A 27,852-nucleotide genomic window follows, 5' to 3' on the forward strand; every position below is an offset into this window, starting at 1 on the left:
GAAGCGCCGAGGGCCCGGATGGTGAGTGTGCGGGGCCCGCGCCGAGCAGACGCCTGCGCCGGGGCTGCAGCAGCGGGCGGGCCGCGGGCCTGTAAGTTGGGACCGAGTTTGGGCGGAGCGTGGGCCGGGGCAAGGCTGCTGTCCGGCCGGGGCGGGGAAGGCCTCCGCCGGGCCTGCTGCGCGGGGAGCTGCGGCCCGACGCGGGCGCACCCGGGGGCCCTGCGGGGAAACGTGGGCGCGTGTCTGAGGGCCCACGGGGCGGGCTGGGGGTCTGCGGGGAAACGTGGGCGCGTGTCCGTGATGGCTCCGCGTCCACCGGGAGGGCCCGGCCTGCGTGGAAGGAGAGGGGCTCGGGGGCCGCGGGGAGGCCCCGGCTTCAGTGTGCTGCCCCCGCCGACCCGACCGGAGGCGGAGCGGACAGCAGCCCCGGGGAGCCGGGCGGGGAGGAGCGGCCCGTGTCCGCGCTGGGCCGCGTCGTCGGCCCCGGAGCATCCTCCCCGCGGGGCTGGCCCTGCTCTGGACGCTGTCAGGCCGGGAGGAGCGCGCTGCTCGGCGGGGAGCCGGTCGTGTTTGCTCCCTCTCCGTAGCGCGTTGGGGACCCCCCCCCCCGGCCCGGAGAAGGTGGGTCCTTGATGTCATGGATGTGGGGTTTCAAGTGCCGTTGCCTCGGTCGGTCCTGTCGGGTCTCCCCTGGGTCTGAGGAGCTAGCGTGGCCCCCTGAGGCCGGACTTCCTGTGCGGGGTGCGGGGTGCGGGGTCGGCCTCAAGGAGAGGCGCTCAGCTCGCTGGGGCCAAGCGGGGGCCGGTGCTGGGTGGGCAGGGGAGCCCGGCGGCCCCCCTCGAAAGCGCCCCCGGGAGGCCCAGCGCTGCCCTCCCCGGCTCCTCCCGCCCGCACGTGGGTGACGCTGGGTCTTGGGGTGGCTTCGCGGGAGCGGAGAGCCTGTTTGAGGAGCGGGTTGAGCGCTCTCCGAGGTAGAAAACACCGGGAGGAGGGGTCCCCCCCCCCCCCCCGACGAGAATCGTGGCCTGGAGGGCGCATCCTTCCTGGTTCCGAGTGTCTGTCCAGCTGTGGTCCAGGGGGATGCTGGGGATACAGGACAGTGTTCTGTGGGCCCCGCACTTCCAGGGAAGTCATTTTTAGGGTACCGCTTCCTGTGGGGGGAGGGAGGGGGGACCGGGACCAGAGACAGAGGCTGGCCTTGCTGTCAGAACTGGGAAATTACGTGGGTTCAAAATGTGGCTCTCCACGTGGAGGAGTGGGCTCTGGGGCAGGGGCTGTTTCGGGCCCTTATCTCCAACGAAGTTGGGTTCAGTCTCCCAAGCTCTGTTCATCCTTGAGCTGCGCGGTTCCCACACATTCGCCCTTGGACCCGCGCTGGCCCAGGACCACGGCTCACCGGTCCCCCCCGCGCTCACCGGTGTCCCCCGGGCTCACCGGTCCCCCGGGCTCACCTGTCCCCCAGGCTCACCGGTCCCCAGGGATCACCGTTCCCCCCAGGCTCACCTGTCCCCCGGGCTCACCGGTCCCCCGGACTCACCTGTCCCCCGGGCTCACCGGTTCCCCGGGCTCACCTGTCCCCCGGGCTCACCGGTCCCCAGGGCTCACCGTTCCCCCCAGGCTCACCTGTCCCCCGGGCTCACCTGTCCCCCGGGCTCACCGGTCCCCAGGGCTCACCGTTCCCCCCAGGCTCACCTGTCCCCCGGGCTCACCTGTCCCCCGGGCTCACCGGTCCCCAGGGCTCACCGTTCCCCCCAGGCTCACCTGTCCCCCGGGCTCACCTGTCCCCCGGGCTCACCTGTGCGGGGAGAGTTTTGACTGCAGCATGGACACTGTAGGCCGTTCTGTCCTGCTTTGTGTGGATAAGCCCTTATTCGCGGGGAGGAGACAGGATGTGTCTGAAATTGGCTGTAAGGTCCTGTGGGGGCAGGGAGGGGTCACGAAGGGATAGTGATGGTTGGCCCTGCTTAGTAATAACTGTTGACACTGAATAAGGGGGTGAGGGGGCCTGTGCTGTTCTCCCCACATGGTGTGAGTCTGAGCATTTTCACACTAAAGTGCTTGAAAGCACCTCAGTGTTACGTTATAGTGACTATGGGTGGTAATTAAAGGGGGGAAATCCACACCACGCAGAGTGAAAATTTGGCAATTCTTTCTGCTCCTTCAAAAAAAATTTTTTTTTTTAATTTCGCTGGTTCATGCAGCGGGAAAGCCGGAGAGCATTCCCTGGTTATTCCCTCTTCCTCCACAGAATGCGGTTTAGACGAGCTGCCTGGCGAATGTGGGAGGTTTTGTTCCTGAGTCTTGTCTCTGACGTGCAGGTTCACATAGGCACGCTTTCGTCTCCTGCCCGGGGACGGATTTGTAGCGGGTGGCTCAGCGCCCCTCTGCCTAGGTCCACGCTGTGGTGTTTCTCCAGCCTCAGCGACCGTCCCGGCAGGTGCCCGCCTTCCGGCTCCGCACTGGGAGGGGCTGGGAGGCGGGCGAGACACCGCCTCACGGATGCTGTTCACCTCACAGGTTCTGGTGCCGGTTCTGGACGGCAGGCTCGCAGCCTTGGTGGTTTGACGGCCGAACGCACGCGAGGAGCACATGCCGTGGAGGGCCCCGCCGCCCCCGCCCCGGCCGGCCAGGAGCTGACCCATGCTGCAGCAGGGCGCGCCCAGGCTCCCACGTCCCGGGTAAGCCGCGTGTCCCCGCCGCCTTTTCACCCATTCCTGCGTGGGACCGTTCAGGGGTGAGGGCTCTTAGAGGACCCCGCCCCCCGCCCCGCCGCCCAAGGATGCTGTTATTTCCTCAAAGAACGTGTACTTTCTTTCTTAAAGATACATTTTACAATTCTGTACTTGACAGACATTTTGACAGACAAACAGACTTGATCCATGTGTGAAATTAGATGCTTCATGGCCATAAACCTGAACATCTCTCATCAGAGCCTAGGTCTGGGGCGCTCCTGACTTAGTCGGTGCGCTGTGGCGGGCAGGGACCCGCGGGGGCTGCCATTGTTCTGATGGGAACCTGTTTTTCTAACTGGGGCTGGGATAGTGCTGAGCTTTGGCTGTGGGTGGGGAGGAGAAGCCGGCAGAGGTGTGGGCTTCCTGTCTGTCAGTTTCTGTGGCCGCCCCACCAGCACCCTCCCTCTAGCCGGCGCTCAGTCCTCATCCAGTGCGTGTCGGCCCATTCATTTCACACCCACCGGTGATGCTGTTGTTACCGCTGTTCTAGAAAGACTAGGGGGCCTGGGAAGTCACAGTGACTGTCCCTGAGTTCATAGCGGAGAGGACAGCGAGGCCTGCCCTTTGCAGAGCCCGGGCTGCCGCTGCCACTCTGCTTGCATTTGGGCACCTTGTGTTGACCATTCTAGTCCCGTCACCGTCCCTGCCCCCCCACCTTTATGCAGGTGACCTGTCCAGCAATGCCATCATGGATGCAATTTCAAGTGTTACACGAGCCACGTTAAAAAGCAAGAAGCAGCCCGGCCGCGGGGCTCAGTGGTTGAGCATTGACCTATGAACCCGGAGCCATGGTTTGATTCTCGGTCAGGGCACAGGCCTGGGTTGCAGGCTCAATCCCCAGAGTGGGACGTGCAGGAGGCAGCCGATCAATGATTCCCTCTCATCACTGATGTTTCTCTCTCTCTTCCTCTCCCTTCCTCTCTGACATCAATAAAAATATATTTTAAAAAAAGAAGAAGAAGTTGAAATTAAGCTTCATGGTCTATTTTATTTAACCAAATATATGTCAAATATAATTTTAGCATATAGCGATCTAAAGACTATCGGAGTGTTTTACGTTCCCATACTATGCCACACTCACTGCACAGTTTGAAGCGGCCTCCTTCCATGTGGTCGGTGGCCTCGTGTGGCCGTGGCTTCGATTTGGAGAGCATGGGTCTGGGCAGACAAGCGCGCTCCTTGACTTGCCTCACTGACCCCTGGGTTACGTGGACGTGGGTGTAACCAGAGTGTCCAGCGAGAACTGGTGTTTCCCTAGTTCCGAGCACACGTTAGGACCCCCCCTCCCCCGCGTGCCTTTGGATGGAACGTGCCCAAAGCCCACACTCCCTGAGGGGGAGGGCATGCCTGAGGTGCCCGGCCTCCTGGTGCCGCCCTGTCTGTCCAGCACTCTGTGGAGGCACCTTGTCTCTGAGAGGAGCAGCGTGGACCCTCTGTGAGTGCGTGGTTCCGTGGATCTCCGTGGTTTACGCTTCCTCCGTAGGGCTGGCGGCCGCTCAGAGGAGCTCTCCTGGTAGTGGGGTCCACAGTGACAAAGGGGCTCTTCAGTCGCACTCTGTTCTGGGCACCTGGTTACCGGGGCCCGGTGTTCTTCTCGCCCCGCAGTGACGCCATGCCCATCGTCGAGAAGCTGAAGGAAGCCCTGAAACCCGGCCGCAAAGACCCGGCCGACGATGGCGAGCTGGGGAGGCTGCTGGCCGCCTCTGCCAAGAAGGTCCTGCTGCAGAAGATCGAGTTCGAGCCGGCCAGCCGGGGCTTCTCCTGCCAGCTGCAGTTCCTGCGGAGCAAATACGTGCTGCTGAACCCCAGGCCGGAGGGCGCCGCTCGCCCCCGTGGGGATGAGCCACCTGCCAGGAGACAGGGTACAGACGCCTGGCAGCGGGCGGGCAGAGGGCCTCGCTGGGTGGTTACCAAGTGGGTGGGCGAAGCGTTGACTGATTATTAGGAACCAGAGCAGGTTGGTCAGAGCTGTGAGTTTCTGTGGGGTCCGTGGATCTCGGTTGCAGAAGTAGTGACCGGGGCTGGGCAGAAAGAGATCGTGTCCTTAGATTTCCCAGGAATGCGTGTTTCACAAATCTGGGCTTGGAAAGAAGCAAGAGTAATGGGTGGGCTGCAGGGGGCCGGGCCCGGCTCCTCCGGCTCCTCATTCCCTGCATCTTGTCCTCTCGCCTGTGGGAGGCCTTGAATTCTAGGCCTATGCCCTCGGGCAGATCCTGGGGTGGCAGGCTTCCTCCTGGGCTGTCTGGAGCTTCCAGTAAATGGGATACCAGTTACCCTTCGCTGCCATGTTCGGACAAGTGCCTGCTAAGCGCACGGCAACAATTCCTTTCTGTGCCTAGAAGTGCGTCATCCCCTCTCCCTGTCGGTCCCAGGCTGCGAGCGCGTGTACGAGAGCAGAGGCGACGGAGTCCCCGCCCCGCAGAAGGTGCTCTTCCCCATGGAGCGGCTGTCTCTGAAGTGGGAGCGCGTCTACCGCGTGGGCGCCGGGCTGCACAACCTGGGCAACACGTGCTTCCTGAACTCCACCGTGCAGTGCCTGACCTACACGCCGCCGCTGGCCAACTACCTGCTCTCCCGGGAGCACGCACGCAGCTGTGAGTTCCCGCGTAGGGGTGAGGGTGGGGATGGGGGTGGGCTCCGAGGCCCGGAACTGGCTGGGCTAATTAGACCTGCGTGCTGGTGGCACCACCGAGCAGCCTGGATCACACTTAGAGGTGGCATTCATGACACCTAGTAACCGATAAAACCCAACTTCAGGGGTGCCCATCATGGGACAGGCCCTGAAAATGCACCACTCAGGAGGAGTAACGGTCTCCAAACTTCTCTGAGCATATTTCCTACAAGGAAAAGGGTTTTTCAAAGATGTGTCCAATGACAGGGTGGGCAAAGGAGGTTCATAGTTGCTCGTATGGAAAATAGTGTAGTCTACACATATAAAAGGCTAAGCGACCCCCGACTGGCCACTAGCTATGATGTGCACTGACCACCAGGGGTCAGACACTCAACGCAGGAGGGGAAACCACAGGCATGGAAACATGGAACAGACTGATGAATCTCTGAGGGGATGGGGGAGGGGGGGGGAGAAATTAGCTAAAGATCTTAGATGCATGGTAGAGGCCTGGTGCATGCATTTGTGCACCAGTAGAGTCTCTCGGCCTGGCCTGTGGGGATTGGGCCCAAACTGGCTCTCCGACATCCCCTGAGGGGTCTCAGATTGCGAGGCGCAGGCCAGCCCAAGGGACCCCACCAGTGCACGAATCCATGCACCGGGCCTCTAGTGATTAATAATAACACAAGAATAAACCCTGTCTCATGCACTCCCGACTGTACCCTCCTTTGCCCCCCCGCCCCCCTCCCGGGAAGTGTATTCAGTTATTTCACACCTGTCACTATACCAGTGTTTTACCAGCTCTCAAACTACATCAGAATCTTGTGAAGAAAAACACCTGCTGAGATGGTTCACGGTGAGCTTGATGAAACTTGTAAGAATGAGATTGTCCCAGAGCCTCACAAACTGTCCTAGAGAGCAGAGAGAGGACGCTCACAGCTCCTTCCGGGAGGCGGTACAGCTTGGATCGCAAAGTTAAACACGCACAGCATGAGGGAGAAAGGGCAGTCTCCTCCTCACGCGAGGCGGTGTCAGGCTGCACAGAGCACAGCGAACGCCTCGAGCCCTGTGCGCACCTGGGTGCAGGTGTCCGGGCACCTCAGCCTCTGGTCCCGCTGTGGAGCGCGGTGCGGGGCTGCCCGCCGCTCTGCAGCCTGGTTCTTTCTGTGACCTCGGGAGTGTTGCTGGCTTCTTAGAGCTCCCACTCCTCACCTGCTGAGTCGGACCTCTGTGCCATATACCAGCTTTATACATACGTGTGTCTTCATTTTAAATAAGGGGAACTTTAAAAACCTTGGGTTTACATGTGGGAAAATGAAACAGGGTCCCCATGTCACAGAATACACACACAGGGCTGAACACTTAGTGTCCAAGGTAAAGCGTAATGCTGTCACGACACGAGTGGGCGCTGCCTCTTTGGCCGTGCGGTGGGAGATTGCTTCACCGAGACTCCGTGCCGCCGTTCCGGGAAACTGACAAATGGGCTGCATTGAAATGAAGAGCTTGTTCATGAAAAACACTGAGAATGAGAAGACCAGCGGGAGACGAAGCCTGGACACACAGGTTGGTACCAGGAACAAATGAAGAATTGTAAAGTAACGGGAGATGAAGGAATAGACACGAAGGATGGACAGGCACCTGGCAGAAGAGGACGCTCATGGCCAAGAGTGGGAGAGGAGCTCAGCCTGGCTCACCACCCGCTGAACAGGGACAGGGACAGGGACCTGCTGGCAGAACCAGAGCAGGGCACACTCCCCCCTCTGGAGGACGAAGTGCAGGAGGCTGACGTCACGGCAGGGCACACTCCCCCCTCTGGAGGACAAGTGCAGGAGGCTGACGTCATGGCAGGGCACACTCCCCCCTCTGGAGGACGAAGTGCAGGAGGCTGAGGTCACGGCAGGGCACACTCCCCCCTCTGGAGGACAAGTGCAGGAGGCTGACGTCATGGCAGGGCACACTCCCCCCTCTGGAGGACGAAGTGCAGGAGGCTGACGTCACGGCAGGGCACACTCCCCCCTCTGGAGGACAAGTGCAGGAGGCTGACGTCATGGCAGGGCACACTCCCCCCTCTGGAGGACGAAGTGCAGGAGGCTGACGTCACGGCAGGGCACACTCCCCCCTCTGGAGGACCAAGTGCAGGAGGCTGACGTCACGGCAGGGCATACTCCCCCCTCTGGAGGACAAGTGCAGGAGGCTGACGTCATGGCAGGGCGCACTCCCCCCTCTGGAGGACCAAGTGCAGGAGGCTGACGTCATGGCAGGGCGCACTCCCCCCTCTGGAGGACAAGTGCAGGAGGCTGACGTCATGGCAGGGGGCACTCCCCCCTCTGGAGGACGAAGTGCAGGAGGCTGACGTCACAGCAGGGCACACTCCCCCCTCTGGAGGACGAAGTGCAGGAGGCTGACGTCACAGCAGGGCACACTCCCCCCTCTGGAGGACGAAGTGCAGGAGGCTGACGTCACGGCAGGGCACACTCCCCCCTCTGGAGGACAAACTGCAGGAGGCTGACGTCATGGCAGGGGACAGTCCGCCCTGTGGACGAAGGTGCGGGTGAAGATCGCTGAGGTCTTCATACTCCTGGTCTGAACGGGCGGAACCCCAGCAGCAGACCCTGGAATAACAGCCTCTCGTAGGCACTTCAGTCTCCCGTACGTCAGTGAGCCTTGGTTTTGCTCTACGTCACGTTGCTTAAAGTGTCAGAACCTATCGGCCACGTTGAGGACTTGCCGTATGTTGGAAAGCAGCCTTTCAGATAACCTATTACCCATGGTTCTACAGAAAAGCCGATTCATGTAAACCAGGAAGCCTGTATGTGTCTACGCAAGATACAGTCCGCAGCTCAAGGGCCTGTCCACGGAAGGACACGTGGGTCAGGGCAGGCGTGCGGACCACAGCTCCGGGAGGGGTGAGGGAAACCTCCAGGAGGCTGCGCACAGCACGGGTTCCTGTTTGTAAAGTTGAAAAACAATTTTGTACTTAAGTACACGTGTGTGATAATACTGTTTTAAAAAACAAGTGATTTTTAAAAATTGGTAAGCAATTAAAAATTAGTAAAGAGGGCAGAACCAGACGCAGGGAGAAGGGGGTGGGAAGAGCATCGCCACATAAAAGTTTCGGGTTGCACGACTACTTCCACTCTCCGACGTACTTCCACTCTCCGTAGGGGGCCTGCCTCTCTGAAATGTCCTAGCCCCGTGGTCGGCAAACTGCGGCTCGCAAGCCACATGCGGCTCTTTGGCCCCTTGAGTGTGGCTCTTCCACAAAATACCACGGCCTGGGCGAGTCTATTTTGAAGAAGTGGCGTTAGAAGAAGTTCAAGTTTAAAAAATGTGGCTCTCAGAAGAAATGTCAATCATTGTACTGTTGATATTGGCTCTGGTGACGAATGAGTTTGCCAACCACGGCCCTAGACCTGAGCTTCGAGCTTTCTCAGAGTGCAGTGCAGGAAGACCCCGCACCGGGCCTGGCTGGCCTCCCCCTCGGACAGGCCGTGTGTGGGTTCTCAAGGACACAGAAGTGTGCCCTGAACATGAGGGGCCTGCTGGCGTGGAGCCGCGTGGTTCCTGCCACAAGCCTGGGCCACAGCCGCACGGGTCCTCGCGAGACAGAAACAGCGCCCGGTGTCCAGGAGGATGCAGCCTGTCCTTAGCACAGTGAGAGGAACCTGGATCGGTTGCCCGAACCCACAACCTTTTGTACAGGACAGCGCTGCAGCTGACTGAGCCACCCGGCTGGGGCCGGAGCGGCATTGCTGTGTGTGCAGCAAACAGCTGCGTGCTGCTTCAGTGCGGACTCCGAGGTGGCCTGGCTGCGGGTGTCGGTGCTGACGGGAGAGTGAGTGATGGAGTGGAATCTGCCTGGAGAGGTCTCGCTGCTGTAGGACACGCTTGCCCTTGGAGATGAGGTCGCACACCAGGACGCGGGCACGGGCCATTCGGCAGCGGCACCGTGGCAGCAGGAAAGGGAGGGTACATCCCCTAGCAGCGGCTGTGTAGCGGGCTGTGCTCCGCCCCTCAGGGCCATTCTCCCGTGTGCGAGGGCTGAGCGCAGGCTGCGGGCGTTGGACAGCAGGCTGTGGTGACACGCACCGTGTGTGCGGTCGATACAAGGGAAGCTTGCCCGCAGCTGCCGTGCCGTTGTCGGGTGCGCGGTTCATTCACACACCGAGGCGTTCGGGATGGCGATGGCCTGGCTCGGGCTGTGGTCTGTGATCTGTGATGAAGGAGCGGGAGGGGGTTGGGAGCATTGGGAGGGGTGCAGGGTTCCTAGTGTTTCACTCTGAAAACCTAACGTGAGCTGGGTGCTGGGACAGTCTTGTGCTTCTCTGCTTTTCAGTATCTCATAGCTTTCAATGAAGGCAAGTCATGCCCGTCTGGCCGCGTGCCTGGGGCGGAAAGGTAGTATTGGTGATGGACTCGGCTTGAGGGGCCGGGGGGGGGGGGGGGGGGGGGTGGGTGGCTGCTGCCAGCACTCGGGCACGTGTCTGCCACCTGGTGGTTTGGCACCATGTACCAGGCTGGGTGGCCCACAGACAGGACTTGTTAACCACATGGGGCCTCACGGAAGTTTCCTGAGCCCTGACACGGGAGCGGGTATCTCCTGGGAGCAGCGGGCAGGCGGGGCGCAGGCGCCCTAAGTGTTCTGGCTTTGGCCGTGTGATGCAGCTGGAGTCAGAGAAACATGGCCCCAAACTCCGCCTTGAGCACCAGGCCTGATCTCTAAGTAAATGTGCTGAAGAAACAGTCACGGGTGAGGAGCACAGCTGCGGGGGGTCGTGGCCCCTGAGGCAAGTGGGGAGTCTGGTCACGGCCCCTGCATGTATGTGCGTGTGTGGGGGGAGCCTCACCTCAGGCCTCGCCCGCAGGTCCGCAGGGCAGCTTCTGCATGCTGTGCGTCATGCAGAACCACCTCGTGCAGGCCTTCGCCAACAGCGGCAACGCCATCAAGCCCGTGTCCTTCATCCGGGACCTGAGAAGTAAGTGGGTCCCGGCCTCCCGCCGGCTGGCTCTGCAGCGGCTGCTGGGAGTGGAGGGGGATGGGGCGCCCCAAGACTTCAGGGCCAATGACGGTGTGGAGGGCTGGCGGTGCACGCTAAAGGGCTGTGGGCGGGGTCTGTGGAGACGGTGTCATAGTGGGGGCAGGTGAGCGTGAGTGAGCGGGCGATGGAGATGGGGGAGGCCAAGTCCGATGGCCTCCCACTGGGCCGGACAGGTAGCTGGTGTTGGGAGCCAGGTGGGTTGAAGCATAGCGATTCAACCGTGCTGCGTCGGCTTGGGAACACGGGATCAAGGTGGGTTTACAGTCGGTGTAGGCACCCCGAGCCTCCGCTCCTGTCTAGCGGGAGGGTTTGAGCCCCCTGGTCTCACCTGGAAAGTTGGGCCATGAGGGGGTGTCACGTGCGTGGGCTCGCTTCCTCGCTGCCCTTGCAAAGGTCTGCCGTGGACCGGTCGCGGGAGGCGGGCACGCACGTGGGGCGTTGAGGACGCAGGGTCCCCCTTTCGTCTGACGATGCTCCTCTCCGCAGAGATTGCCCGGCATTTCCGCTTCGGGAACCAGGAGGACGCACATGAGTTCCTGCGGTACACCATCGACGCCATGCAGAAGGCCTGCCTGAACGGCTATGCCAAGTACGTGCTGCCCTCCCCCCCCCTTCCTCACGGGGGGCGGCCAGGCCTCACTCGCACCCCGTTCCCTGCGCCGTGGCATCCGGTCCAGACCTGCTGACCTCAGTCGGGCTGCACGTGCTCCCTGGGAAAGACCCCCGTGCTTGTCCCGCCAGGCGCCGGGGCGGTGCTCAGCTCGGGAGGGTGTGTGAGTGCCGAGTGGAGAGCCCAGGACGCAGCCTCCCACCGGCTCCCCTCCGCCCCCGGCTGAGGCCTGGGGAATGCGGGGGCATCTGTGCGGGTGGGTGCAGCACCTCAGTGCGCTGGGCCCCAGCCCTGCCCAGACGGGGAGCTCTCAGGACCATGACTGACCCTGACCCTGTGCCAGGCGGATGCGCCAGACCCTGGAGGCGGGAGAGTTGGGGAGGCTGGGCTGGGGGTAGGACGGAGGAGTTTGGGTTTGGGCTGAGGTGGGGAGGGTCCAGGGTTATGGTCTGGGAACGGGCTTCATCTGAGCTCTCCTGCAGGGGCACTTGCAGCTCAGCCTCCGTGTCGGACACGAGTCTTTTCCCGCGTCCTTCCTGAGCTCAGTTAACTCTCTTTATTCGAGTTGGCAAGTTGCTTACGCGGGTGGTTTTCGCCCCCCAGGTGCTCTCACTCAGCTGGGAGCGCGGGTTGCGCCTCCCCCTCTGCTTGTGTCCGGGGCTTGCTTTCCTCGAGGGCAGGGTTGCCTCTGGTTTCCTGTTTTCTGCTTGAACCGCATTGGCTGGGACGGAAGCTGTTTTCATCTGTCCCCGGAATCACCCGGCGCCCCCTCCTGCCGGCCCGGGGAAGTGCACTCGGTGGTGGAGGCCCAGGGCTGGGTGGCTGGGGTATTTTCAGGTTTTTCAGGCCCAGTTCCTCCTTTGCTTCTCTTGCCCTTCACCGCCCGGTTACCCGGGGAGCCCGCCTGCCTTCGCCTTCTGGCTGAGAATCACCGTCTTCTGGGGCGGCCTCCCCAGCTGTGCCCTGGTGCCCCGAGCCTGAGAGCTGCATACTTGTGGGTTTCTGTGACTCGGGCTACCTCTGGTTCCCTGTCGTCCCCTCACTTGTGTTTCTGGACCACTCGAGACCTGCACCGAGGCAGGGCGGCATCGTTCCGGTAGCTGGCATCGCTTCCGTCTCCTGCTTACGGGTAATCTGGCGTCAGAGAGGGTCCTGTGGTTCCCTTCGCTCCGTCCCAGCCCCTTTGGGTGGCCCGGGCAGCTGCCGTCGCATGGAGGGAGCCAGTGAGGTTGGCTCTCCCGGCTGCCGTCGGAGCGCAGTGTGCCTTCTGATGGGGGTGGCGCTAGCAGGTGGTGCTGCTCACGTTCCATTTCCTGACTTTGCAGATAAGAACTTGGTGACTGTTGGTCCCATGTGTCCTGGGGTTATTTTCCTCACTGAGCTCCGGGGTCTGGGCGGCCCTGCCGTCAGCAGTCACATAGATGGGCCAGCAGGCTGAGACAGGGCCTTCAGCACGCTCTGCGGGTGGCGGAGGCCGTGCAAGCACGTTCTCGTGTGTGTGTGTGTGTGTGTGTGTGTGTGTGTGTGTGTGTCTGTGCGCGCGCGCATGTGTGTAGAGTCCTCCAGGCTGCTACACGTGGTGAGGAGCCCTGGCGGGGGAGTCGTGTCTGGGGAGATGGGGGCAGGTGCCGGTGGAGGGGACGCTGTCCTGGGAGGGAGTGGGCCATGGTGTGTGTTCCCTGTGGAGTTTTCATCTTTTTTAGACTAAGGGCCCATTAGACTCGTGTCCTGGCGGTCTCGGTGGCTCTGAGGGATGAGTCAGGCAGGTGCAGGGGCTGCGAGTGAAAACCCGGAGCAGAGGCTGGATATGGTGTTGCTTCGAGAATCTTCCTTACATGAACGCTCGGGCATTATGCTCTGCATCCTTTAGTTAGTAAACGGGCTGGGGGACTTGAATGCAGGCTTGCCCGACCTGAGCCCCTACCTGGGACCCCTGCTGTCCTGCGGAGAGGACCTCCCGGTGGCCTCTGTCCCAGATCGGAGGCTGGTACATGCCCAGCCAGTGGAGGGTGAGGTGACCGTGCAGGACTGAGTGGGACCTGAGCAGGGGAGTGGGAGCGAGGCCGCCCACTGGGAGCGGGCCATGTGGACCCGAGCACTGCTGGGGTCCTGCCGAGACTCCCGCTGGGTATGCCAGACTCCGGGGGGTGGGGAATGTCCTGGGGTGTGCAGTGGGCGGGGCACTGGGTGGGGTACCAGCGCTGCTTTGCTGTGTCCTGGCATCCGCTTGACGGCTGTGGCTCTTTCACAGGTTGGACCGTCAAACGCAGGCCACCACTTTGGTCCACCAGATTTTTGGAGGCTACCTCAGGTCGCGTGGTAAGCGGAAGCTCCTCTCTCCCCCTTCCTGTCAGGACTGGGGTGAACCGGGCGGTGCTGAGAGCTAGCGCCAGGCTGGGCTTTCCTAGGCCCGAGTCTGGGCCTGCTGGGCCTGCTGGGCACCCTGTTCCCGGGAGGAAGTGTGAGCAGACGGCAAGCACGTGCGCAGTGAGGGCAGCAGTTCTTCCCGTGATGCCTAGCTCCTCGGGGCAGCGTTGGGCCTGATGTACGTCTTATGGACGCTGGGGGCCCGTGAGCTCTGTCTGGATGCCGGGGTCTCGAGGGGCTGGTTTGCCGAGGGGACCTCGTGGCTCTGGGGCTCGGACTCCTGGTGGGGGGATACCTGCACCCACCGCCCCTCTGCTCTGTTGCAGTGAAGTGCTCCGTGTGCAAGAGCGTCTCGGACACCTACGACCCCTACCTGGACGTGGCGCTGGAGATCCGGGTACACGCCCCTCCCCCCCCCCCCCCCGTCTGTTTGCCATAGGACCCCGAGGGCAAAGGGCAAAAAGCCCCACACCACACAAACCCCCACGCTCACACCCACAGATGAGGCAGACACTTAGCATCCTCCTCCTCACAGTAGGAACCGGCACGTTCACACATTTCTTTCCAGCCTTTTTCCTATGCACCTTTCTCTCTCTCTCGTTTCAAAAAACAAAGATCACGTGCAGGTGTGTGGAACCCGGGACCAGTCCCTGGTCAGCTCCGCTCTGAGCCTGCCCATCAGGGGCAGGAAGGGGGCAGCCTGGCTCCCCTGTCCCTTCGCTACGGCTTTGAGTCCCAGGTGGCAGCCGGTGGCCAGTTTCTGTGCCAGCGAAGTGTGGCTTTGCTGCCCGGCCTGGAAGGGCCTGGCGCTGGCGCTGTGGAGGGAGCCTTCTCCGCGCTCACGCTCCGTTCCGCCCTCAGCAGGCGGCGAACATCGTGCGCGCACTCGAGCTCTTTGTGAAGCCGGACGCCCTGAGCGGGGAGAATGCCTACATGTGCGCCAGGTGAGTTCCAGGTCACCTGACCTGACACTGCTGCGGCCCCTCCCGCAGGGTGGCCTGCCCACATTGCTTGAGGACCAGCAGCATGTCCTCCAACTGGAAACTGCAGGCCGCAGACACAGTGCCCGCGGCCTCTGACCCACGTTCGCACGGCGCTCCCTGTGCCCTCCAGGGCCTCCCTGTCCCATGTCCCAGGGGCGTGCACGCCCCCATCTGCTGCAGGGCCCCGCTGCCACCCGCCCTTAGGTGACCCCATTCCGCGACTGCCATTTCTTGCATTTTCTTGGCATTTTTCCACCTCGGCAGATGCAGCTCTGACCCGTCCTTTGGGGGTTGTGCAGGCTTAGTGTGGGGGTGTGTTAACTGTCTAGTTAGGTCGTTTAAAAGCTGTAAAGAACAGTGTCCTTAATTCTGCTTTTGGGTTGACCGTTCTGTGCCCAAACACCGCCTTTAGCGCCCCTACGCCTGCCCCGTGCTCGGGAGCTGCCTGTCCCTGCGCCTGCCCCCTCCCCCTCGTCTCGTGTCTGGCTTTGTGCAGGGAATCCCTGCCTGCCCCGCTGTCACCAGCCGGTCGCTCTGGTTGTTCTTGGCTGCGTCAGCCCACAGTCCCTTCTGCGTCTCAGCCTCGAGCTGGGAGGTGCTTTGCGCTGCCTGGTCTGCTTCCTGCCGTGGCTGCCCTTCCCCGCAGTGGTGTCGGCTGGTTGGTAGCCACACGTCTCGTGCAGGAAGAGCCGTTGTTACCGCGCAGTGACTGTTCCTGACTAGTGTGAGGACAGGCCCTGGAGCACGAGCTGACCCCACGCCCCCCTCAGGTGCAAGAAGAAGGTGCCCGCCAGCAAGCGCTTCACCATCCACAGGGCGTCCAACGTCCTGACGCTTTCCCTCAAGCGCTTCGCCAACTTCAGCGGGGGCAAGATCACCAAGGTGAGTGCCCCGCGGGCTGGGCTCCTCGGCGGCTGCTCCGGGCTCTCCCCCAGAGCCAGGGAGTGCAGATCCCTGGAGGACCGGTCCGGCAATCTGCGCTTTACAAAACCTCCGAACGGTTGTTACACACACTGAGTCCCGTCCGAGAACCACCGTCTTCCAGACTTCCCATCCTCTCCCGGCTTGGGCTGCTCCTGATGTGCGAGGGCAAGGTCACGTCCTGCAGAGTGCGTGTGATGGACGTGGACATGGGCTGTGAGGCTCTGGTCCTCCGTGTCCTGTTCGTATCTAGACCAGGTGCGCTCACAGGCTGTGGCTTGTGGATGTGGAGTAAAGCGTACTTTTTGCACAGTTGTGTTCTATCAGACGATGTCGTGTTGCATAGAAGTTAGAGGTGTGTTCCTGTCAGAGCCTCATGATACGGTTTGGAGCAAGGCCCTTGCCGAGCCTCAGCCTCCTCGCCGGCTGGCTCCGATCAGCCTTTCCGCGATTGGAGCTCTGCAGACCGGCAGTGCCGTGCCCTGGAAGTGCTCTGTGCTCCACTGCTTCAGAAATGCCAGTTCTTCTTAATTGCAGGCCTTCTCAGAGCCTTTAGTAAGCTATGTAGCATTTTGACTCTCCCAGAGGGGAATTGGTTATGAAGGGTTTTCTAGACTTAATTGTCTGGGGAGTCATTGGCCGCACTAGTCGCTAGGAACTTCCACCGCGCCCGGTCCCGGGCAGTCAGGGGAAGTAGTCGGTGGAGAGTGAGATCCTGTGGATTTGCCTGCGGAACTCGTAGACCTCCTTTCCAGTGGGACACAGTTTGAGAAACACTGGTCGTTTGATCCGGGGGCCCGCATCTGGCCAGGTTGCACTGGGCTCGCGAGCCTAGGGCGCATGTTGGCTTTTGAATTTTGAGTTCCTCAGTAGAAGGGAGGGGGTGTGCAGGGAAGCACCACAGCGTGCTGATCTCAGGGAGCCAGACACAGCCTTGAACTGCCTTCTGGGCTTTCCCACAGGACGTGGGCTACCCCGAGTTCCTGAACATCCGCCCGTACATGTCGCAGAGTAGCGGCGAACCCGTCGTGTACGGGCTGTACGCCGTCCTGGTCCACTCGGGCTACAGCTGCCACGCCGGGCACTACTACTGCTACGTGAAGGTCGGTGGCCCCCTCACGGTGGGCGGCGGAGGGTGTACCCCGGCCGGTACACTGGAGGGTGTACCCAGTCCAGGCACAGGCAGCCTCTGCAGCATGCGTGTCAGGAGTGGCCGTGGTCTGCCGCGGTGCTCAGGCCCCGTGTGGCCTCGGCGCGTGGGGGCAGCGGCTCTGAGACTGTCCGCAGCGTCAGCAGTGCGCGTGCGCTGGGGTGGGGCTCTGGAGGGGCTGCTCCCGGGGCTCTGGCCTAGAACCCGGGACACGACTCGGGGAGGCCCAGTGTGGTGGAGACGCCTCGCTGATCGGCGCTGCCCACATGCCCTCGGGAGCAAGAGCCTGGGACCGTGGGCCAGGACGGAAGGGGCCTCAGCCAGCGTGGGGCTGCGTTCACAGTGAGGCAGGCAGCGGGCATTGTAACGTGGAATCGCTGCCAGTTGATGCGGGGGGCGGTGAACAGCGGGCTCTTCGCTCCCTGTTTAAAAGTGAGGCTCACGGGAAGTCTGCTGTTTGTTTTGTCTTCCTCACCCTGGGCGGCTCCAGGCGAGCAGCGGGCAGTGGTACCAGATGAACGATTCCCTGGTCCATTCCAGCAACATCCAGGTGGTTCTGAACCAGCAGGCCTACGTGCTCTTCTACCTGCGGTAACACCCGCCCCCGCCCCGCCCCCTTCCGCCCATCGTGGGGGTGGCTGTGTCCACCGGGAGGGACATTCAGACCGCGACCTCTTGCTGTTGTAAGAGCCAGAGCCTCTGGGAAGGCCCACGCAGTCCCTCTGCCCCCCTCGAGGTGACGTGAATGTGACGCGGAAGTGACCGCTTCTCTTAGTGCCCCATCGGAGACACTGGCTAGCCAGCACCCCTTCCTCCGTGGGCAGTGACCTCGGTGGGCCGTGAAGTACTTGTCAGGGGGGGAGGCTCCATGGTCAGAGGGGTCAGAGGGGTCAGAGGGGTCAGAGGTCAGGGTGGGGCTGCAGCAGGGCACCTTGGGAAGGTGCCTTTTGCGGGGGCTGGTTGTCACCGACCTGGGTGGGAGAACGTGGAGCCTGGAGGCATTATTGTGATCTCGTATGTGCTCTGCTAAACGTGGGTGAGGGGCTTGAGGCGTGGGCCTGGCCTTCTGATAAATGGAGCCTCTGACCTTGGAGCTCTAACTAATTCGCTCTGCCGCACGGAGCACACGTCCCAGGCACCTGACCGCTTCCCGTGGGCTCGGGGCAAAGCGGGTTTTCAGAGACAGACCAGGAGGTCAGGTGCTCTGGGGTTCTGCCTTCTCCTTTATTTTAGAGAGTGGTCACTTTGACTGGCATTTACTCTGGCGCCTTCTCACACTGAGGCTCTGTAAGGATCGCAGCGCTAGTAGGAGAATCCCTGACCGGTTTTCTTCTTGGACAGAATTCCAGGCTCCAAGAAGAGTCCCGAGGGCGCCATCTCCAGGGCAGGCTCCGCCCTCCCCGGCCGCCCCGGCGGGGTTCTCGACCACGGCAGGAAGAGCGTCAGCAATGGGGCCCTCTCGTCCCTGCTGCCTGGAAAGGTACCTCCTCAAGGGGATGGGAGTCTGCACAGCGGCCACACGCGGGGCCTCCTGGGCGTGGAGGGAGCCCCGCTCTGCAGGCCGCGCTGTGCCCGGTGGCCGGAGAGGCAGGCCACCTGTCCTACTTTGGTCCGTGTTCTCTCCGAAGCCGGTCGTCAGCTGACAGGGGGAGCGGGAGGAGGGTCAGCGATGACCCAGCAATTTAGGACTAGGTCACGCTGTGTCCCTGCTCTGGACCAGCTGCCACACAAGCACAGGGACAGGCTCGCTGAGCAACCTCTTGGCCTGAAGCATCGGGAACGCTCAATGCTGAGGGCACGAGGGAAGCATCAGTGCTGATTTCCTGACTCAGTCGTATTCGCTGGGTGTGCCCTGCGGAAGCCTTTATTCTCGGGAGCGCACACAGAGGTACTTGGGGGGGGAAAGGGGTCGTGTCCAAAATGTACTCAATGGTTAGAAAGAGAAATGGGGGGGAGTGCACGCGCACTAATGTGGCAAAACGTTAACTAAGAAATGCCTTTGAAGTTACTTTTGTGTGTGTGTGAAGTTTTCTGCTGGAAGTTGGGCTCAGTGTTACGAACAGAGCAGTGAGGCAGGCAAAGGAGTCGCTCAGGGGATGCAGAACCACCCTGGGGCCGTGCAGAGGACGCCGGCGTTGAAGCGACGGGAGGCGGACGCAGGGTCACTGAGCAAACGTTTGAAACCGAAACCCTCGCTGGGGAGAGGGAACGGTGGACGCCGTGGGTCAGACTGCGGCGCCATCACGGACATGTTCACAGCCTGCCGTTCCATTTCCAAACAGTCACATGGGCTAACACGGAGACAGATCCAGCCGTTTGTTCGCTTAACAAGTAGATTTTAAGCAGACTCCACCAGCCCAAAAGTGGTTGGGCGACTGCGCTGGTAAATGCTCGGATTCAGGCCTGGGGTGGGAGGTGGGGCATCAAACGCGGAGCCGTGGCTTAGCGTCCTGATGGAGTGGGTCTGCGAGGGGGTGAGGACGGCCTGTGGCGGTCACTCCGGGACCCCTGGAGACCGTGCAGCTGCATGGCCTCCATGGCAGGAGAGGGCTGCTCGCCCAACATCGCAGACCTTACTGAGAGCCTGAGATAGGGATCGGTCGGGAAGCCAGCTGGTCTCCCTCTGGCCCAAACCCGCAGACGCAAAGCCCCAAGGAGAGAACGCCATGTGTTCATCAGCGGCTATGCAGCGGGATGGGACCGTGGTAATTCCTTTCTTTATGTTTGTGTGTTTCTCAAATCTTGGTGGAAACATACTGCTCTCACAGCGGAGGTGACTATAAAGATCCACGCCCGCGGGTGAGATAGCTTAAAGAAGTAACAGCATGTTTACTGCGTGCCGAGGCCGTGGCCGTGGCCTGCTGCCGCGCAGTGTGCCCCTCACCTGCCGGATCGTTGCCAGGTCTGACCGCCCCGCCCCGCTGTCTTTCAGAGACCGGACCCAGTGGCCGTGAGGAAGCTGCAGGCCCCCGAGGAGACGGGTGTGCCCGTGTCCAGGAACGGCTTCCTGTCGGGCCCGAAGACTCAGAATGGACACACTCCTCCAAAGCTGCCCTTGGGGTCCCCTTCCCCCCGACTCTCCAAAGCACCCACCCCCCTGCCGACCATCCTGGCTGAGCCTGGAAAGAAAGTCAAGAAGTCAGCCCCCCTGCAGCACCTCTCCCCGCCCCCCAAGACTTCTCCGGGGTCCCACGGTGCCAGCGGCAGGTGTGACAGCCACAGGCCAGGCTCCTGGGATGGCAGGGGCGCTGGCCTCTCTACCTCACCCAAGCTTGTGCCTGCAGCGACTGCCAACGGGCACGGGCCTGCGGGCATTGCCCCGGACAGGGCAGCCTCCAGCAGTTCCAGCCCCGAGCACTCCGGGAGCAGCGACCCCGCCCAGGGCCCCCCAGCCCCCAGGAGCGGGGCCGCCCGCCTCTGTGACTCTCAGGGAAGGACCCCCACGGCCGGCTCGCCCAGGGCGCTGCTGAACGGTGACGCCTCCACGGTGGTGAAGCCGCGGTCCCCCGCCCTGAGCAACATGGCCACCGAGCCCGCAAACGCCATGTCTCCTCCGCCCGCCAAGAAGCTGGCCCTTTCTGCCAAGAAGGTGGGTGTTGGGGTGTCGTGGTTGGGAGTGTCGGGCGGCTTTGGTTGGGGGAGCGAGACCCTGGGCCTCCTGGGCACTGCAGATCAGAGGGGCTGTCCCAGAGTCGGGGTTCAGGGAACCCTGATTTCCCACCGTCACTCCATGTGCTGACGGAGACTTGGGGCGATGCAGGTCTCCCTCTCTAAGGGGAGGAACCAGGATCCAGAGGGAGGACGGGGTGCTGGCTCACGGTGCTCCGAGCACGGGGTGGCCGCAGGACACGGCCCGCGGGACCCGGGTGCTGGCACCTCTGGGTGCAATGTAGAGCTCCGTGGTGGAGTGGGCCTGCTTGGGTTTTTGTTGAAATTTCCTTCCTTTTCCTTTTTGTTTCTAACCAAAAACACTTCTGATTCTTCTTCTATCACCCCCACCCCTCGCTGTCCCCCATCCTGCTTTCTGAACTCTTTCATTTGTTTTTTGTGTTTGTTTATTTGTTTTTTTACATTTATCTTTCCTCTCACTCACCACAACTTTTTTGGACCACCAAGTTTTTATTTATGTCAATAACTGCAGGCCAGCCCCCTGCGGAGGGCCCCCGGCACTGACCGAGCGCCGCCCCTCCCGCCACTCTCCGACCTCACCCACCCCAGGAAAGCCACTCACCCCGCCGCCGCCTGCGCCCGGCCTGTCGGTGCCGCCAGGTAAGCGCGGGCCCGGCCGGGGCCAGCTGCTTTCCCCGTGCTCCCACGAGAGCGGCGGGGCCGCCGCGGGAGGCCAGCGTGCGGCTGGACAGGCCCTCTGTTCGCACAGGGCAGGTCCTGAAGGTGTGAGGTATTTCCTGGGCGGTTTTCTCTGTTTGGCGTTAGTTCCGGGAGACGCAGAGCGGAGAGGGTAGTACAGTCTGGGGGCCTCGGAGCTTGTTGTGTGTAGATGGTGGCAATGACTGGTACCCCGGAGGCCGGTGTTCTGGTCAGCCATTGTCGGGGGGGTCTCATGTGGAGAGTTAACCTTTCCGGGTCCATAGCGAGCGGGACACAGATCAGAGCCGAACCCGACCTGCTCTAGACCCATCCCTCGTCCCCGCTCGTTCTGCTGGGAGACCCCCTGGTGAAATCGGATTCCCTGATTTCCCTGAACCCCAGATCCCAGAGGACAGTCCGAGGTGAAGATGCGCAGGCCTGTCCGGCCCTTCTCGTGCCTGGACACCCCGAGACTCCGGAGGGTGGGGATTGATTGCCCAGTGCAGCTTTTACACATGTGTATCAAAAATGAAAAACATTGGAGTTGGCAGACACACATTGTACTGCTTGGTGATGAGAAACTAAGAGAGAGACAATGACTTTTGTTAACCTTGATCTTAAGTAGGCCTGAATTTCATCGCTAGTCTGTCTTTTTAACTTACACCTAGTTTTTTAAGCTGAGGTTCCTGGGGGCGGTCCCTAGCTGAGGGTGGGCCTGGGTCTCAGAACAGCCGTCCTCACTGCCCGCCTGTCCTCACAGGGCTGTGTCGCCTATTCCCGGATCATCTGGCCTCCCGAAGCCCCCCCACGCCGCCACCCTGCCCAGCAGCCTCCCGAACTCCGCCTCTGCTCCCCTGCCTCAGGTCAACGGGGGCTTTCGGGCCCCCCCACACCAGCCAGAGGCCAGCGAGCCCCTCGGCCTTTGTAAGAAGAGGAAACAGAAGCACCTGGGAGAGGCCCTGAGGCAGGGCTCAGAGACGGGGGAGGCAGCGGCCCCTCCTGGGAAGAGGAGGAGGAGGAAGAGGAAGCGCCCCGAGGACACGGACATCGCCCCCCTGCAGCAGGGGCAGGCGCAGGGGCAGCGCTGGAGCCCTGAGCGCAGGCAGGAGGGCAGCGTGGAGCGACCAGCTTCCAGCCTGGAGCCAGAGGGTGGGCAGCAGCCAGTGAACGGCCGGGGCCTGGTGAATGGCTGGCCGGTGGGATGCAGGACGGACAGCCCCCACATGAGCAAGAAGAGGAGGAAGGGAGTGGATGGCCTTGGCGGAGAAGGAGAAGCCTGCCTCCGCCAGGACCCACCTTGGCACAGGTGAGAGCCAGGAGCCAGACACCCTGCCTTCCCGCCAACAACCCCCCCACTCCCGGTGGGTGTGGCCTGCGGGTCCAGCCTGCTGACCCAGGCGAGTGGGTGGCAGCAGATGCCTGGCCGGCACTGCACAGGTGGTCACCTGACCCAGCCCGGCTGGCCCTGCCCTTGCATCACCGCCTGTAGGACTCGCCTGGGTGGAGCTCCAGCGCCCCCTGCTTGGCTGTGGCGTGGGCAGCATCGTGACTGGTCCCCGGGCCAGGCTCAGGGTGGGGCTTGTCCGGGTGACTGTGGGTCACGCGCCAGTGGAATGGGGAGGGAGCTGACTGCTGACGCTGACCCCAGGAGCCGCTCCCCCTCGGACCCCGAGCCAGAGGCCACGGCAGCATCTCCAAGGAAAAAGAAGAAGAAAAAGAGAAAGCCGGAGTCCCGGCGGGAAGGAGAAGGGAAGGAGCACCCCGAAGGCCCTGCCGTGCCCGGGAGCGGCCCCGCGCCTGCTGTCCGCGGCCAGGGTCCTGGGGACCTCGCAGGTGCGCCGGGCGGGGCAGGTCCTGGGGTGGAGGGCTGCTTCGTGGCCAACCCCCTTCCGGCGGGAAGACGCCCTGGAGCCCTGCTCCGTCCAGGGTGGCCGCTCCCGCGGTGGGGGCTGCCAACGCACACTGTGTGTCTGCTTGCAGGGCCGGAGCCGGCTCCTCGGCGCTCCTGGACCAGGGAGCGCGGCGCCAGCGTGGTCTGGGAGCTGCTGGAATGCGCGGCGGATAAAGCCTATGGGAGGAAAGGTGCTGCTCGAGCCTGGGCTTCTGTCGTTTTGGGGGTGGATCCTGGTGCCCCGAGAGCGCAGGCGTCAGTTGGCTGTAAAGATGGGAAGAGTGTCTAAACGGTCCCATCTGACCCCATCGCACAGAGGTCAAGAACTGGTCCTCACGGGGCGGGGGTTATCTGTGGAAGGATCCAGAACAGCTTCTGCCTGGGTCCAGGGGCAGGAGAGCGGGAGAGCACAGAGCATGCACCCCGGGGGACAGGCCAGGCCAGGAGGGAGGGGCCGACGGCACTGGCCCAGCACCCAAGGGTGACTTCTTATTCGCAAGCTTATTTCTGTAAGTCAGACCTGGAGAAAGAACACGAGATCTTTGTTTCTCAGATGAGGCCGAGGGTTTAAAAACAACTACGCTGGGTGGGGGCAGGGGCAGTTCTGGGCAAAGGGGTCACCTGTGTGAGGACAGAAGCTCTGCCTGAGGGCGTGGCATGCGGTGCAGTGTACAGGCGACGTGTCAGGGAATTGCACCCTCCAATCTGTAGAACCATGTCACCCGGCAAAGTTAGCTTTCTTTCTTTCTTTTTTAAATTATATTTTATTGATATTTTACAGAGAGGAAGGGAGAGGGATAGAGAGTTAGAAACATCGATGAGAGAGAAACATCAATCAGCTGCCTCCTGCACACCCCCTACTGGGTATGTGCCCACAACCAAGGTACATGCCCTTGACTGGAATCGAACCTGGGACCCTTGAGCCCACAGGCCGACGCTCTATCCATTGAGCCAAACCAGTTAAGGCAAAGTTAGCTTTCTTAAAAAGGAGACTAAGAGAGAAATAAGGAGGGTGGTGGGAATCCGAGGTGCCCACACGCGCGTGTCTTGCAGTTCTGACGTGGGGTGGCGAGGTGTCGGCTGTCAGCCGGGATGCCATGCACGACAGCAGGTTGGCCCGCACCTCCACGGTGATCGACGACTGGGATGAAGAGTTTGATCGTGGGAAGGTACGGCGCAGCCGCGGTCCGGGAGGGCCTGGTTCTCGGGCAGTTGGACGTGGTTGCGGCCCAGACTGGTGCCAGGTGCCAGGTTCAGGTGCTGCTTGGCCGCCGTAAATGTGGCCACGGGCAGGGCATTGGTCCCCAGTTGCTCCGGTCCCTTCATCAGTGAAGTGGGAGTGGGCGCTCCCACAGGCCGCGGGAGGAGTGAGGCTTGGTTATGTTGCGCGTGGAGAGTGGTGTCTCACGTCGTGGCCGCTGGGACCCGGGACAGCCCTTCTGGCAGGTGTGACACCTGTGATTCTCGAAACAGGAAAAGAAAATTAAAAAGTTCAAGAGAGAAAGGAAAAGAAACTTCAATGCCTTCCAGAAACTTCAGAACAGACGGAACTTTTGGTCTGTGACTCATCCAGCCAAGGCCGCCAGCCTCAGCTACCGCCGCTGAGCCGCTTCTGCCGAGATAGGTCAGTGTGGGCTGTGGGTTGGTGTGTGAGTGTGAATGAGTGTGTGCGTGAATGTGAGTGTATATGTGAGTGCGGGTGTGTGTGTGTGGTGGAGTGTGTGTGAGCGTGTGTGGTAGAGAGTGTGTGTGTGTGTGTGTGTGTGGTGGAGTATGTGGTGGAGTGAGTGAGAGTGCATGGGCTGAGGGTGCGGGGTGTGGGGTGAGGCGCACGCACACGGCGTCACTTGCAGAGGAGGAATTGCTCCATCCCAGGCCCCGGGGGGTCCCTGTGGGCTGCGCTGGAGGGGGGAGGGGACTCCCAGGGCCCTTTCTCTGTCAGGATGACTGTTGTTTGCCCCACAGACACTCGGAGACGGGCATCACCTCCTGGGAGTGGTCCGTGTGGGCTCCTGGCTGGGTCACCCCCAGGCCTGCACCACCAGCCTGCGCGGAGGATGGCGCCGAGGCTCCAGCTTCTGGGGATCAGGGCCTCTGGTGACAAAGCACACCGTGCCGGGTGGAGCAGGCAGCTGCCCGGCGGGGACTGGGCGGCGCGGCTGGGCTGGCCGTGGACGGAGCAGGGCCGGCGTGGACGGAGCAGGGCCGGCGTGGACGGAGCAGGGCTGGTGGCTGCGCTCTCGTGTGCTTGCGTGCCTGGGTGACGTGGCGGCTGGTCGCTGTTCTCGGCGGGCCGTCCACCACCTGCTCCTGGTGGCTGCGCGGCCCCCGCCTGCGCCCTGCCTGCCTTACCCTCCACCTCAGGAAGCGGAGCGAGGCGGCCCCGTGCCTCCGTCCTCGCAGGGAACTGGACGCTCTCGGGAGCAGGCGGCCGGGGCTTGAACTGCTGAGCCGGCCCCTGCCCGTCGGGCTGCTGCTTGCTCTGAGCGCCTTCCCGACCTCCCCTCAGCCGCAGGCCGCGGCCTCTGTCCGGGTGGCGTCGTGGGGTAGGTCCTCTTCCTGTTCCGGCTTCACATGCACCTCTGACCGGGCCTGGGCGCCACAGCAGTGTCCTCGCTCCTGCAGATCCCGGCTCCCCTGCTCCGCGTGTGAGCGCTTTTCACTTTAGCCGATTGTAACCAGATCACTTTACCTCGCTCAAGCCGTGCCCGCACACGTGTAAAGTAAATCATGGGAAATCCTCGGTCGGGTGACGTTTTCCAGAACAGTCACAGGTGACCCAGGGTAGAAGGGTACGAGTACATCTGACAGTCACGGCTCCGTTCTCCGGGACCTGCTGCACGGGGAGCCGGACCGAGGGCTGCGTGGACCCGTCCGCACAGCCGCCGCCTTGACCTGTGCCCACCCCGCGCCGCCCCTCCGGACCGCCTTGCCCTGCCCTGGGGGCTGTGGGGAGGTGTGTGCGCTTTTCCAGGGGGTCGTCTGGGTGTTCCTTCTGTGTTCGTTTTCTCTGAAAAGCTGGGAGGAGATGCCAGCGGCCGCACTGGGGCCGTCTGGTCCCAAGAAAGCGAGCGGCTGGGCCGAGCCTCTGCCTTTTCGCAAGGGCCTGGCCTCGGCCTGTCAGCCTCACCTGTTCAGAGACCTGCACTTGGTCGCTTGTCGCCTCCGAAGGGGAGGTGTGCCTCTGGGCAGGGCTTTCTTCGTGCGGTGCGTGGCCGTGGGAGGGCTTCCCCATTTCCTGCAGCGCCTGGCGGGGTGGAGGGTGCTGCTGTCTGACAGACTCATCCCCTTTCGTTCCCGCCCTGCCCTCGGCATCGGCCCTGCCCTCCTCCCAGCCTCCTTCATGGGGTCATTGTAGAACCTCCTGAGGAGCTGTGTCTGTCACCTGTCACCCGTCACCGTGGGCAGCGCTGAGCATTTGTCTCTGTCAGAGGCGAGCCTTCCCTCCCACGACATCCCAGCACCACGCACCAAACTGGGCCGGGCCGGGCGGGCCCAGGAAGTGAGTCCAATTCTAGATGACGTGTGCATATGTAAATGTATATAAATAACGAGCTTTTATAACAGTGGGCCTCCGCTCACTTAGAATCTGGGTCTAATTTAATGTTGTGTTTAGAGTGGAGGCGTGGGGGCCCGGGGTCTGTGGGAGGGGCCGCCTCTCCATCCCCCGTCTCCGCCATTGCTGCCTCTGCGTGGAGGTCTGCGCCCCGTTCTCTGCACTTCCCTCCAGGGGCTGTGGACCCCCATATTGCCAAGATCTTGGTGCAATAAAGTAACGAGATTTTGTGAGTCTTGCCTATGTCTTGTTTCTTTTCCTTTGATTTTTAAAAAAATTTATTGATTTTTTTACAGAGAAGAAGGGAGAGGGATAGAGAGTTAGAAACATCGATGAGAGAGAAACATCGATCAGCTGCCTCCTGTACACCCCCTACTGGGGATGTGCCCGCAACCAAGGTACATGCCCTTGACCGGAATCGAACTGAGACCCTTCAGTCCGCAGGCTGACGCTCTATCCACTGAGCCAAACCTGTTAGGGCTTCCTTTGATTTTTAATAAAGTATTTTTTAGCCCTTAACTCGATGGATAGAGCGTTGGCCTGCGGACTGAAGGGTCCCGGGCTTGATTCTGGTCAAGGGCACATGCCCAGTGTGGGTTGTGCAGGAGGCAGCCAATCAATGATTCTCATCATTAATGTTTCTATCTCTCCTTCTCCCTTCCTCTCTGAAGTCAATAAAAATATATTTAAAAAGAGGTGATAATTAAAAATACATATATTTTTAGCCTGGCCAGTGTGTCTCAGTGGTTGAGCAGCAACCCATGAACCAGGAGGTCAGGGTTCGATTCCTGGTCAGGGCACAGGCCCGGGTTGTAGGCTCAATCCCCAGAGAGGGGCTTGCAGGAGGCAGCCGATCAATGATTCGCTCTCATCGATGTTTCTATCTCTCCTCCCTTCCTTCCTCTGAAATCAATAAGAACATGTAAAAATATTTTTAACTAGAGGCCCAGTGCATGAAATTCATGCACAGGGGGTGGGTACCTCAGCCCGACCTGCACCCTCTCCAACCTGGGAGCCCTCAGGGGAGCCCTCTCCAATCCGGGAGCCCTGACAGCTTAGGCCCACTCCCCGTGGTTCTCTGCTCTGTGGGGCCTGGCCGCTCCGCACCCACTGCTGAGAGGCTCTCCATGGCCCAGAGGCCCTCTGTGGCTGGGGTAGGACCCTTGCCTCATCACCACAGTGATGAAGCAATCATTCCACCAGGCCGCTCACGCTGACCGCTCTCAGCGCCCCCCACTCTGCCCCTGCCCTGGGACTGGGGGACTCCGGCTGGGCTGAGGGACTGGGCGCCGCCATTTTGTGGCTTTGGGCACTGCCATCTTTGTGACAGAGTGATGGTTAATTTGCATATTACCCTTTTATTAGATAGGATAGCTCATTGATTTTTAGAGAGAGGAAGACAAAGGGGGGAGAGGCACCTCCTGCAAGCCCCCTCCTGGGGACCGAGCCCACAGTCCTCTCCGTGCACAGCTGCCTGAGGGGCGGTGCCTTCAGCTCTGGAGGCAGAGTGAAAGCAGGCCATTCTCTGCTGTTTTCTGGCCGCAGTTAAGACCCCTCCCGTCGGCGGGCCAGCGGCCGAGGTCCCGCAGGGCCAGCACTCCCGGGCACCGGGGGTCTGTGGGAGGATGGACCAGGGAAAGCTGCTTAAGGAACACGGGGCAGTTGGACTCTGCCCAGAAAATGCCCC

The 27,852-nt window shown here is 61.7% G+C and overlaps 1 protein-coding gene across 3 annotated transcripts; it reads left to right on the plus strand.

The window, feature by feature from the left end:
* Nucleotides 1-26,421, plus strand: USP36 (ubiquitin specific peptidase 36). 3 transcript variants are annotated; one of them, XM_079797646.1, is made up of 21 exons: nt 1-91; nt 2,518-2,678; nt 4,338-4,594; nt 5,105-5,326; nt 10,206-10,316; nt 10,866-10,968; nt 13,241-13,308; nt 13,683-13,753; nt 14,218-14,300; nt 15,110-15,221; nt 16,223-16,363; nt 16,901-17,001; nt 17,752-17,890; nt 19,343-19,999; nt 20,552-20,679; nt 21,479-22,024; nt 22,367-22,551; nt 22,699-22,800; nt 23,663-23,778; nt 24,083-24,233; nt 24,575-26,421. In XM_079797646.1, exons 2-20 carry the CDS (start codon nt 2,641-2,643, stop codon nt 24,212-24,214), a joined length of 3,312 nt encoding a protein of 1,103 aa, XP_079653772.1. In that variant the 5' UTR covers nt 1-91; nt 2,518-2,640; the 3' UTR covers nt 24,215-24,233; nt 24,575-26,421. The 3 variants fall into 3 exon arrangements, with proteins under 3 accessions (XP_079653772.1, XP_079653774.1, XP_079653773.1); XM_079797648.1 differs by having other exon boundaries at nt 14,221-14,300; XM_079797647.1 differs by lacking the exon at nt 1-91 and having other exon boundaries at nt 1,765-2,678.
* Nucleotides 26,422-27,852: the final 1,431 nt, after the last annotated feature.

Source organism: Cnephaeus nilssonii, assembly GCF_951640355.1.
Source record: "Cnephaeus nilssonii genome assembly, chromosome: 19".
NCBI lineage: Eukaryota > Metazoa > Chordata > Mammalia > Chiroptera > Vespertilionidae > Cnephaeus > Cnephaeus nilssonii.